Source organism: Eulemur rufifrons, chromosome 25 (assembly GCF_041146395.1).
Source record: "Eulemur rufifrons isolate Redbay chromosome 25, OSU_ERuf_1, whole genome shotgun sequence".
Taxonomy (NCBI): Eukaryota; Metazoa; Chordata; class Mammalia; order Primates; family Lemuridae; genus Eulemur; species Eulemur rufifrons.
In genome coordinates this window covers 5,038,084-5,051,556 of record NC_091007.1, presented here as the reverse complement: position 1 = coordinate 5,051,556, position 13,473 = coordinate 5,038,084, and the positions used below count along the sequence as shown (strand labels likewise).

General features: G+C 45.3%; 1 protein-coding gene across 2 annotated transcripts in view; it reads right to left on the bottom strand.

Annotated features, from left to right (window-relative positions):
• The window catches only part of CELF2 (CUGBP Elav-like family member 2), a 293,960-nt gene that overhangs the window by 14,836 nt on the left and 265,651 nt on the right, over window positions 1–13,473 (bottom strand). For both annotated transcript variants that reach the window (XM_069458926.1, XM_069458927.1), the window contains exon 10: window positions 1,634–1,765. In XM_069458926.1, coding sequence (XP_069315027.1) covers window positions 1,634–1,765 — 132 coding nt within the window. The remainder of the gene's footprint in view (window positions 1–1,633; window positions 1,766–13,473) is intronic.

Here is a 13,473-nt window from a genome sequence, read left to right as displayed (position 1 = left end):
TTACTCTGCAGACCAAGGACAGGCAGGCGATCAAATCAAAGTCCTTGTTTTAGGGGAACTAGGTCCTGGGGCAAGAGAAGCAGCATGAGGGACGTGTGCGAACACGCGCGGCCTCAACCTAGGTGAAGGGCAAGGTCGGGAAGAGGAGCTGCGCCCGAGTCGGGCGGCCGGCAGCGAGGCTCCCACTGGTTGCTGGAACAGGGCAAAGCTGGAGGCAGCTTGAACTGGAACCGGACATTCTGGCTGTGACAAGGTCACCACTGCATGCTCTCTGTGCTCATCAAGAGCCATCACACGGGAAATGCTTTTCTTTTCCCTGTGGCCACAAACTCAGTCCAAGATTTTGTTCTTCCCAGAGCATCGGACTAAAAGGATTTAATAGAACCTGAGAATTTCCCACTTCTGAACATGTAATTTATTTTCTTATCAGGATTATAAGTTAATCTTTACTTGGATGAGTTTTAGGTTCATTTTTTTTTTTTTTAATGACACAAATTGTTCCTTTTTGACCTTTTAAAGTATGAAATTATTTGGATTTTTTTGCTTCTTAAAAAAAAATACTGTCTCATCACCCTTTAAAAAACATTCCAGTTATTGAATCATGGTTTTAAATAGGACACCTGTCGAGGATCCCTTTATCAAAAACTAAAATGGGCAGGTGTTGGGGTGCCTGGGCTGTGTGGAAGTAACTGGGCCCCCAAATCAGCAGGGCGTGGCCACTCTCCGGCACGCAGAGGGTACCAGATGGAGAGACGGGCACAGGCCATGTCCCTCTCTGGGCTGAGGGTCCCTTTCCCCAGTGCAGGAGCCTGCACCAGGCACGACCTAAGACATGACTTATGCTCTGGCCTGGCTGCTCTTCTCCACAGAGCTACAACGACAGGAACCGGTCGGCTGCTTAGAGAACCTCGAGTTCTTTGGTGAATCCATACATTTCAGAACCAAGTATAATTTTGTAATCTATTCGCCTCAGAACCCATTTCCACCTGCCATGGTAAATCGATGCCCCTTTGGACAGTCACTGCCGCAGGGCGACCTGTGCCCACGGAAGCTCCGTAAGATTCCAGGTAAGTTTCCTCCCACGGTGGCTCCTCTCCACTTGGTCTCACATCCTCCTTTCCAGGGCCTCATTCTGTCCCCTATATAACTGTCATGAGTCTTTGGATTTTAGAGCCAGAGGGCACCTTTAAGATCATCTGATCCAGAACTTTCCATTTTCAGTGGAGACTGTGAAGCCCAGGGAGGGAGCAGTGATCTGCCTGAGCTCCTACAGCCGGTCTGCGGCAGAGCCGACCTCGCCTCCTGACTCCAGTCCACTACCTTTCCCATCACGACACGCCGCCTCGCAGGGGACCACAACAAAATCAAACCGAGCCCCCTGCCAGACACCTGGCGACCACAGCCACCTGTGGGCGGGCGCACACGCTACATACTGAAAGGGACCTGGGGGTGGCGAGGGGTGGGGTACTTGTTGAGACAGAATGAATGTAGATGGCTTTTGCCTGTCAAGCATGCGCTCCTCCATCCCAAGTTTTAGTTCTCCCCGTCACGGATCCTTTTGGGTCCTTTCTGGCTGGCCACTTTCTGTGGAGAATTTGGGGGAAGGCTGTCCACCAGAGCAGCGAATACTCACTGTTTATGGTACCTGCTAGTGCATTAATATTATTCAGTCCGACAGTGGCTCCAGCCAGTCCTTGCAGAGTCCCCAGGGAGGTCAAGGAGTTCATGGCTGCACCAGCAGTGGAGTTAGGGGTTGAAGCAGCCACTGAAAAACAAAAGGAAGACAGGAAAAGGGTGAGAAGGCGCCTGACGGTGCCCTGTCGTCACCCCCACACCCGGAGCCGAGGAGCCGGTGAACCCTCTGAAGTCTGTGAGCCTCGCTTGTGCTTCTGTGGGAAAGACAGACGGGATGGCACGTGTGGCAATTTGGACAATCAGATCTGGTGGTTATGGAGCCACCGTGGGCTATTTGACCAATCCAGCAAACACGCCCCCTGCTGGTTAGCAGGGACGTGTGCGGATGGAGGCCCACCCCTTCGGTGCCCACGTTAGCAGAGCCTCCGTCTGCTACGGCTCCTTCTCATCCAGGCTAACAGAAAGGGGTAGCAGTCAGCTTCTGTATTTTTTCTGCTTCAGACTTGGTATTTTCTCAATTAAGTTTTTTAAAACAGCATCATGCATCTTCCCGAGTGTGGCAGAAAACTTGAGCACCCAGAGAGGGGGTAAAGTGACAGGAGATAAATCCATTTTGGTACAACTCTCCCCCCACCTTCCCCTATTCTTCTGTTTAAAAAAATAACAGCTTTATTGAGATATAATTCGTACTCCACAAAATTTACCCATTTAGAGATACAATTCCGGGGATTTCACCATATTCATAGAATTGTACAACCATCACCACTACCTAATGTTGGAACATTTTAATGCTCGCCAAAGAACCTCATACCCATTAGCACTCACTCTCCATTTTCCCAGCCCCTTCACCATGGCAACCACTCATCTACTTTCTGTCTCTATGGATTTGCCTAGTCTGGATATTTCACATAAATGGAATCATAAAATGTGATCTTCTGTGACTAGCTTCTTCCACGTGGCACGATGTTTCCTAGGTTCATCCATATTATACCATGTGTCAGTACTTCATTCCTTTTAAAAAATTTTTTGTTCTTTTAGACAAAGGTTCTCACTATGTTGCCCAGGCTGGCCTCAAACTCCTGGGCTCAAGTGATCCTCCTATCTCAGCCTCCTGAGTAGCTGGGACCACAGGCGTGCCCTGCTGCACCTGGCTGGTACTTCACTCCTCTTTACTGCTAAATAACACAACATTCCACTGTATATATAACATTATACCTTGCTTATCCATTCATCAGTTGTGGACCTTTGGGTTGTTCCCACTTGTGGGCAATTATAGATAATGATGCTATGAACATTGTGTGCAAGTTTTGTGCTGTTGCCATATGTTTTTTAGTTCTCCAGAGAATACCCAGCTAGGAGTGGAATTGCTGGGTCATGTCATAAATTAACGTTTAGCATCCTGAGGAAGTGCCCAACTGTTTCCCAACGTGGCTGCATCCCCTATCCCTTTTGCACCTGCAATTGCTTCTGTGAAAGAATATTTCAAGTATCTTAGATTTATGTAGCTTCACAATCCACTGACCACCTTCACATACATCATTTCACTGTATCCTGCTGATGGAGGTAAAGCTAACCTTAATTCTGATCATGCTAAAAGCGGCACTTGGTCCATTTCTAGCTGTGAAATCCTGAGTGTGTGAACTTGCTTTCCATCTAGGACAGCCAGGAACTTCACCCATCCTCCTGGCATGCTCCCGTCCAGCCAGAGCTCAGCCTAGCCCTGCTTGCAGTGCCCTCTGCTTGGGACCCCTTGTGTGCAGTGCTATGATCATAGTTCACTGTAAACTTGAATTCCTGGGCTCAAGCGATCCTCCTGCCCCAGTCTCTTGAGTAGCTGGGACTACACGTGTGCACCACCATGGCCGGGATAACTGAAACAAAAAATTTTTTTGTGTGGGTGTGTGTAGACATGGGGTCTCACTATGTTGCCCAGGTTGGTCTTGAACTCCTGGTCTCTAGTGATCCTCCCACTTCAGCCTCCCAAAGTGCTGGTATTACAGGTGTGAACCACTGCACCTGGCCTTTCTTTTTAAAACCAAAGTATGCATAATTGAGTCAGTGTTTCTAGTCCTATTATGAAACTTACCAAATGTACACAAAAGCAGAGACAGTAACAAGATCTTACAAACTCACATCCAGATTCTAAAACATTCAAGAACCAACCTGCCCTCCTCCCTAAGTGTATTTTAAAGCAAAATTTAGACCTTATGTCATCTCACCCCTACATACTTCAGCATGTAGCACTGAAAATTATGGACATGATGTTTTCAAACCCCCAAACCATTATTATACATAAAAAATTTAGCAGTAATTCCTTGGTTTCATTATTTGCTAAAATCTTGCTTAGGATTTCTTCATCTATGTACATGAGTAAGACTGGCCTTTATTTTTCCTTCTTCTACTGTCTTTAGTTTTGTTACCATGCCTGTGTTAGCCTCATAAAATGGGAGAGTGTCCTGTTTTTCTGTTCTCTAGAATAGACTGATAAGATTAAAATTAGTTGTAACCTAAGTGCTTATAGAACTTGCTAGTAAAAATGTTCTGGACTTGCTATTTCTTCACGGAAATATTTTGAAATCCTGATTACATTTCTCTAATAAATAGGATTATCCAACTTTTCTTTTTCCTCTTGAATCAAATTTGTTAAGTTATTGCTTTCTAGAAATTTGTATATTTTATTTTTTCAACTGTGTTTTGGTATAAAGTTATCTATACTATCCTCAATAAATTTTAGAATCACCAACATTTACATTTAAGTCTCATTTTTTGTCTGCTTGATCTGTTACTGAAAGAAATGTGAAAATCTTCCACTATGATGCCAATATCTCCATGTAAGTATGTAAATTTTTTGAAATATATCTTGAAGGTAAATTTTTGTGCGTGAGGTTATTACTTGTATAGATCTTTCGAAATGATCATATCTTCTGGTGAAATAAACCTTCTGTGGAGACTTCTTTATTTCTAGTTTTATCTTAAAGTCTCTTTCATATGATGTTGGGTACAAAAAAGCACCAGGTGTTTTTTTTTTTTTTGCATTTTATTTGCATACCTTTTACCATCTTTTAACTTTTTTATCTCTTTATATTTTAGCTCTATTTCTTATAATCAATATGTAGGTTTGATTTAAAAAATACAGCCTAGTAATTTTTAATAATCTTTTATTAGCAGTATTTAGATTTTAGGCTATTTCTCCTCCTAATATTTTTTCTCTTTTCTTCCCTTCCTTTAGTTTTGGCTTTTCAATTTCATTTTCCCCTGTACTACTTTGGAATTAGTGCCTAATATTTCCATTCTTTTATATATTGCCATAAAAATTTTACATCACTCTTAACTGATGAAAGTCAAAGTTAGTCATTCTCTTTGCTCTTCACCAGAACAATTTAAGGAACTTAGAAGCCCTCTCCTAATCCACGTCTGGTGTATTCATGTTGTCATGTGTGCTAGTTCTAGCTAGGATTTTTAAATCCAGTACATTATTATTTCATATAACATGTACTCGGGTTTGTCCACATATTTCCTACATCTTTTGCTTGTTATTCCTTCATCTTTTATCCAGGATTATTTATCCTTTAGTTTGAAGTATATCCAATAGAAGTTAATTTAGTGAGGGTCCACTGGCGAAAAAGTCTCTTGGTTTTTGTTTGGGTGAAAATTACATATTTATTTTGTACTAGTTCGTGAAATATGTTTCTGCTATTTTATGCTGATAGTTTATTTATTTCAGCATGTCTTATTGCCATCTGACTTCCATTATTACTATCGAGATAGCAGGTATTAAGAGGTCTACTTGTGTTCCTTTGAGGTTGTTTTTTTCTCTGCCTTACAGATCTTCTCTGTATCTTTGGTGTTCTGCAATTTTGGAACAATGCTTTCAATTATGGACTTATTTTTCTTTTCCCTGCTTGGAATTCATTTGGGTCCCTGAATATGTGGCTTTTGGTTTTTGTCTTTTATCAGTTCTATAAAGTTCTTGGTCATTAACTGTTCTTATATTGCCTTTCCTCCATTCTGTCTTTTCCCTCAGGAACTTCAATTAGATGTAAGTTAGATCTAATCCACGTCACTTAACCTCTCTCTCTCTTTTTTTTTAAATCACTTTCTCAGTTATGCATAATCTTCACAAATCTGTTTTCCAGCTTACCACATTTTCTCTTCAACTGTATCTAATATGCTGTTAAACTTACATATCCAATGAATTTTATTATATTTTTCACTTCTAAAAGTTTATTTTGTCCACATGCTTGGTTATTTTTAATGATCACTTGCTTTTCCCATTTTCCAAATCCTTTTAAGTTTCTGTAAACATAGTAATTGTATTTCCTTCTTGTTGTATGCTAGTAATTCCAATATCTGAGGTCCTGCGGATCTAAATATGGTGTCTAATTCCATCTCTGCTGCTTCTTATTCTTGATGCTTGGTTTCCTTGTATATTTTGGATTTACTGATTGTGAGCCTAACTCTCTTAGAAATTTATTTCTGAGAATTCTTTGAGGTCTGGGATGAAGATGGGCCCTTTCAAGGATGACCCACATTTGATTCTGTAAGGTGCCAGAGGAAAGAACAAGCTAGGCACAACCTTACATTCATGGCTTAAGGATTTCTATCCACTCAGATAAAATAAAATTGGGCTGTAAACTCATGTGAGGGTTCATTTATTGTGATAAATTCTCAGAGAGAAATTACCCGTAGCCCTACTCAGCACTAAGTTTTGAGACAGCCAGTTTTCCTTGTAGTTTTCTAAAGGGGACTATTTCTTGTTCATCTTTACACTGAAAGTTTAGCCTTTTGTGGTTTCAGATTTATATGGGGAGGGTCTCCTATCAGATTACCTCAGGTGGGCCCTGGATTTCCTCGTACTCCTTATGGTCTGGAAACCTTTGAGAACTGATTCTCAAGTTTATCTTGTCCGTCAAGTGTCCTTAAGGTGAAAGCCACCCTCAATGTGCTACTTACTTCCTTGGGTTCCCCCTTTCACTTAATCATTGATTTCTGAGCATTCCTTACCAATTTACTAGTTATTGATGTGATTAAAAATATTTATCAAAAATATCTTATTATACACTTTAGTTTTTTTCAGCGTCATAGTCTTTCTAGTAACCCAACTGTCAGAAACGGAATTCCTTCCCATCTGGGATGTTTCCCATGGACTGTATCTGATGTCATTCTCCATGTAACAGTCCTTACCAGATCATTGTCCCAGCAAGTAAGGGATAAAAACTATCCCCGGGCCATGCTCAGGTTCTAAACCAGCAATAAAGGCCTGAAAAATTTTTACATAATTCTAGGTGACAACAGGGAAGCACGCCTCAAATGGCCGTCTAAAGATATCTGTGTACCCTTCTCCCCAGTGAAATAACTATGACTGGGGAAGATTATAAAAATCAACCACTTAAAGTCTCTAGAAATTGTCCTAAGTGTATACACAAAGAAATATTTTTTCTTAAGAAAACTTACCAAATCTCAGCAAAAACAGCAAGAATCTGTAGCATTTGAGCCACAATCCACAGCTGCTTCCTTCCCTGGGACCAACCCCTTCCACCCCCTGAAGCTCAGCATAATGGAAGCGCTACCCTGGGCCACATGGCCATGAACATGGGACTCCCTCTGCCCACAGCATTTCCAATGCCTGCCCCCACCAGCCCTATTCCAGGCCAAGCAGTACAGAAGTTCTTTCCTCAACCCAGCCTCTGCTCACAGAGTGGAAGCCTGACCCCAGGCACAGCACACCGAGAGTGCGGGCCCCGCTCACCCTCGCCCCATCTATCTATCTTATATGGTGGAGGTTCTATGGTGGGAGAGGCAGGCAGAAAAGACCTGTTGCTACCATTCTCACACCGCACCCTTGTTATAGACCAGACACGACAAAGAAAAGCAGGCCACTGTCCGTGTTCCAGCTCTGGAGCAGAGACACAGAGATTCTGTCTATAGGAAGAGAGAGGCTGTAAGAACACAGAGCTCCCTAACTCACCCTAAGGGGAATGAATTCTTTGGAACAGAGTGTGGGAAAGGTCAGGCCTAAGGCACTCTCAAAAACAACAGAAATTGTGGTGGTGAGCAATTAAGAGGTGGCTAGTAATTCCATGATAGCACAGGAGACCAGCTAACAGTTTAACAGAGAGAACCAGGGAAAGAGACAGCCAAGGAGAGTCCTCCTGGGGTCAGGGCAAGCTTCAAGGACTGGCTGAAAGACTACCCCTACCAAAGGGTCTGACTTTGGGGGTAAATTATATTCCAGGGCCACAACCAACACAGCAGACAACTGGAAATTAGGCTACAGTTGGGTGTGATAACAGAGACACACCTGCCAGAAAGTTAACAGAGATTAGGCAAGGATGCAGTAAAAGCGCGCCATTTGGAAGAATTATGTAATTTAACAAGGGAAAGACAAGGATGTCACTCACAGCCCAAGCCCGTGCCCTCTGAGTGACATCAGAGGCACACTGCAGGGGAACAGACTTCACTGAATTAGTCTTGCTAAATCACTAAGCAAATGAGCAAACAAGGAGCCAGTGGTGGAGGGGACAGTGGAGTGGGCGAAGAGGATCAGCATCGGAACTGCTGGGGTATGTTAGCTACAATGTCCAGTTGTTAACAAAAAATTACGATGTAGTCAAAGAAACAAGAACATGTAATCCATACACATGAAAAAGCAGACAACAGAGCTGTATGAGAGGCCCAGACGTCAGGCATAGCAGTCAAAGACATCAAAGCAGCTACTACAAATGTTCAAACAACTAAAAAAAAAAAAAAAAAATCATACATAAGTAATTAAGAACCTAATTACAATGCTTTATCAAATAAAAACATGAACAGAAAGACAGAAATTATAAAAATGAACAAAATGGGCATTCTGGAATTGCAAAGTAAAGAACTGAAACGGAAAATTCACCACAGGGCTCAACAAGAGGTTTAAACTGGCAGAAGAATGAGTGAACTTGAAGATATACCAATAGAGATTCACAATCTGAAGAATAGGGGAGAAAAAAGAATGAAGAAAAATGAACAGAGCCTCAGGGAACTATAACCCATCATCAGGCATGCTAATGTACGTGAAACGCATGTACAAAAAGAGAAAGAAAGGACCAGGAAAAATATTTGAAGAGATGATAGCTCATTTCCCAAATTTGACGAAACACATTAATCTACACATTATAGAAAATCACAGATTCCAAGTAGGAGAAACACAAAGAGATCTACACCCAGACATATGATAGAAATAATGCTGGAAGTCAAAGAAAAGGAGACAATCTTGAAAGCAGCAAGAGAAAAACAGCTCATCACGTACAAGGGGACCCTGACAAGATTAACCACTGATCTCAGCAGAAACAATGGGCCGGAAGGCAACATGGCATATTCAAAGTGCTGGAAAGAAAAAAACCCTATCAATAAGAATCTGATTTTCAGCAAAACTACCTTCCAAAAATGAAGAAATAAAGACATTCTGAGATGAACCAGAAAAAAAAAAAAAAAAAAAAAGGGACAAAATTCATTACTAGCATACCTGACTTACAAGAAATACTGAAGTTCTTCAGGCTGAAAGCAAATGACCCCAGACAGTAATTTGAATCCACATACAAAAAACCACAGAACACTGCTACAAGTAATTATGCAGGTAATTATAAAAGACAGTATAATGGCATTTCCCCCCTTCTTTCTGAAGTGATTAAAAATCAACTGACTAAAACAATGTGCATATAACTGTATTGTTGGGTCTGTAACATAGACATGTATTATATTTGACAATAATCACAAAAGGATGTGGTGGGGTAGAGTTGTATTTGAGCAAGGAAACTCTACCAGACAGCAACTAGAATCTACAGGGAGAAATGAAGAGAACCAGAAATTGTGAATAAGACGGTCACAAGTGAACTCCATAAATACATTCCTACTCTCCTTTATTCTTTCAGTTTCTCTAAAAAGATGAAGAATGCATTAATATAAAATAATTACAACAATATATTGTCGGTTTTTAACATATATAGACATGTTTCTAAATTATAGCACAAAAAAGGACAGGAGAAAGAATTACATAGGAGGAACCTTTCTACATATTACTGCAATTAAGAGTATAAATCTGAAGTAGATTCTGATAAGAAATGATTTATAAGTCTAAAACTATCACTTTATTTAAGACAATACATTTTAAAAGCAGTGAAGGCAATCATTAAAGAAATTAAAATGCTATACTAGAAAATGTTCACTTAATGCAAAATAAGGCAGTTAACGAGAGGAACAAGAAGACATGAGAGGAAGAAAACAAAAAGCAAAGGGCAGATGTAAATTCAACCATATTTACAAGACCATTAAATGTCAATGACTTAATCCAACCAAAAGGTAGGGATTGTCAGATTGAATTTAAAACAGGAAATAACCAAAAATGAGATCTACCTATATGCTGATTACAAGATACAAAGATTTAAAGAGATTGAAAATAAAAAGATGTAAAAAAAATATACGCCACGCCAACAGCCACCATCAGGTGCTGGACTGACTACACTAAGATGAGACTAATACAGACTTTAACAATTCTAGAGAGAAAGAAACTTGGGTCAACTGCTTGATATACTGTCATGAAATGTCTATGTCTCTGTCCTGATGAAACGGAGCTAATAAAATAACTCCAGTGCCAGTGCGTGGTGACCGGCAGCAAACCCTCATCTTACTCAGGGCTCTATTCTTTTCCTCCCTCAGACCCTGCATCCAGATCTCCAGGAAGGTGACGGAAAGGGACAGGCTGAGGGGGTGGCGTACTCCCCACACGGCACAGGAGACGAGCAGGGCGCAGGCTGGAAGGAGGCAGGGAGCGGAGCGAACCCAGTAAGCGGACGGGACACTCCGGCGCTCATCTGAGCAGCAGGACACGCCGGTCAGGGCGGGCAGGGCCCCAGCCGGCTGCCACTCAGGCGCCGAGGGAGAAGCAGGGCGCCCGGGCACTGGATCGGCAACCGGGACAAAGGCTTGTTACCAGCACGCAGCGCCACCTCCCTCCTGGCAACGCGAACCACGGACCCGCCACCGTGCTGACTACCTGCCGAGGTCACTGTAACCGCTGGGGACAGAAGGCACGCCAGGCCCTTGTCTCCCGGTCCGTGCCGCTGCCGCGGGTGCAGAACCTCGTTTTGCAGCACGGACGTCTCTGGCCTCGACCCCTCTGCGCTCCAACCTGGGACGGTCGCCTGCTTCCAACCCACGGTGAGCGGAGGGGCGGGGGCTGGCGGGCCCGGGCAGCACCGAGGGACAGGAGGGAGGGCCGAGCTACTGAAACACGAGGCTGTGGCTGTCAGTAAGCAGCACGGCACCACGGGTTCCTCAGCTGGCTGTGGCGGCATCTCATGAACACAAAACCGGAGGCAAAGTGGGGTCGTCGGTAGGACCGAGCGCCGCAGACTCACACCGGTGCCTCCTCGCCCGAGCTCGTGCCTCACTGTTTTGACGGCGGATGAAGGACAGAGGGGGAAGCACGGTGACCTGTGCGACAGGCGTGGCAGCGTCTGGCGCCATCCGCAGAGCTGCGGATCCGGACCGCCATCAGTCACCAGGCGGAGGCTGACGTTAGGAGACTCATGGAGGACACTTCATCAAACAGCAGAGGAGACACGCTCCTCTCCACTCTCAATGCCTTCAACTACTGATGACCGCAAAGCCCTCGGTCTCGCCTCGGCGGGACAACCCTCCTCCTCCTCCTCCTCACAGGACGGCAGAGCAGGGACCCCCGGGCCGGGCCGTGACCCTGTCTGAGCTGCCCGCGCTCAGGCGGCGGCGTCACGGCGGGCTGGTCGCACGCCCACGGGGCGGTTCCCCAAATCCTGCAGGTCTGCGGGGCAGGTCTGCGGGGCAGGTCTGCGGGGCAGGTCTGCGGGGCAGGTCTGCAGGCAGGTCTGGGCAGGAGGTGAGCAGGAGCCTCACTCTGCTCTCGGGGGACAGCACTGTGTGACGGCGAGCGGCGAGCTGGAGAGCGGACTTGTCCCGGCCAGACACACGCCGCACACGGGCACGGGGCCCGGAAACTCAGAGCGCCCCCGTGTCGCTGATAATACGGAAGCAATATGCAACTCAGAAGCCTCTTCCCACTTTGGTTTCCTACTTATGTAAAAACTCAGGGAGACTGGCGACAGGGAACGGGACCGAGCGTGGTTCTCCACCTCGCAGCGCGCCGTGCTCGGGCAGGGCCAGCAGGACGGACAGTGGGAGGGAGAGGAGGAAAGGACCCGAGCAGGACACCAGGAAGAACGAACAGATGACCTGCCCCCAAGGGAAGACACCCCACGTGCTCCACCTTGGCCGCAGTGCTGGGACAGTTCGTCCCGACGCCAGTCTCAGCTGGAAAAAGATCTCTCTATTGCTCACCTAGCTGCCTTTAAGAACCTTTTGAATTTTAACAAATAATCTATTTAAAGGAAAAGAAAAGCTCAAATTTGTCACACAGCCAACCTCAATCAAATACTTAAAAACTAAATGTTCAGCAGATACACAATAGACAAAGAGACCCCAGACACAATAGACAGAGACAAATTAAATGCCACCAACACACATATTTTCCCATTTCTGTGCTGGCAGGCTGGCAAGATGCTGCCTGGGGTAACTGCACTGTGCCCACCCCAATTCCCTCGTCTCCACCGAGCGCTGTCTCCTTCGCTCTCTCACTGCAGCTGGTTACAAAATGCCAGGGGGACATTTCAGGAGAAGGGTGGGATCCGAATGTTGGAAGAGGAATGCTAGCAGGGCTGGCCTCACCTTACTCACGTAGTGGCAGCAACAACTTGTCCTACGTCGCATTTTAAGCCTGTTTTACCACTGGTCAAAACCTACTAACCAGCCCAAAGATGTTCTGACCAGCTGGCTAACCAGGAAGGAAAATGGCCACGCAGTTAACAAAAACCATGTTTTCACCGGCTCACGTGGCAGGCAAAGCCGGTGCCCTTTTGTGAAAACGGGGGATGTGTGTGTCAAAGACGGAGGCCAGGTGGTCACGGAGATGGGTGGTGAGGACACGCCCACCCCCACCTGGACACAGACGGTCTCTGCTCATCTGAGCAGGTTAGCTCATTCCCAGACTCCGAGCTGAGTAATCCCAAACGTCCATCCCCACTGAGGGCACCGGAGGGGGGGTTCCTTCTCCTCAGAGCTATGCTATGTCCCGGATGAACACATCGGGAAGAGTTTCTTGGCTCAGGTCAAGTCTGTAGGTCACAGACTGAGTGCCTAAGGTCATTAGGACCCTTGCTATGCGAGGGCCTAAAAAAAGAAAGCAACTCACGCTAGAAGACCACCCGGAGTAACTGCCACCCAGTGTCTCAGACGGAGCTGAGAGCTGGACGCCCCCCCGGCCAGCGCAAGGCCTTGCTTCTCTTCCCTGACCCCCAGCGACAGTAGCAAACAGTGCATCTTCCAGAGTGATCCTGTCGCTGCAGGTGGGATCCTCCCAGGCAGCCTGTGAACGGGACAGGTGTCTTTCCCCACTCGAAAGACGAGGCGCAGAGGCCAGACAGCCTTGGCCATTTAGGGATGTAACAGCTGGGGGGGGGGGGGCTACTCAGAAAACTTTCTTAACCCAATCTAAACAACAAACAAGACTAACCTTATCTTTAAAAAAGTTTCATTTGTTGCCTTGTTAAGCTTATTTGTGCCAGAGAGGAATGGTTTCCTTACTTTCTGAGCTTTCCAGAGAGTCAGGGACCTTGGCTCCACTTCCCAGGAAGGAGTCCCTCTTTGCCGTGTGGACAACCTGGACAACCTCCCCCCAGCCACGATCTTCCTCATGGGAGGAGGGTGACTGATCCGACTGCCAGAACTGGGAAGGCCCCACGTCCCCTGGGCTTGGCGAGGGCACCGAGCTGA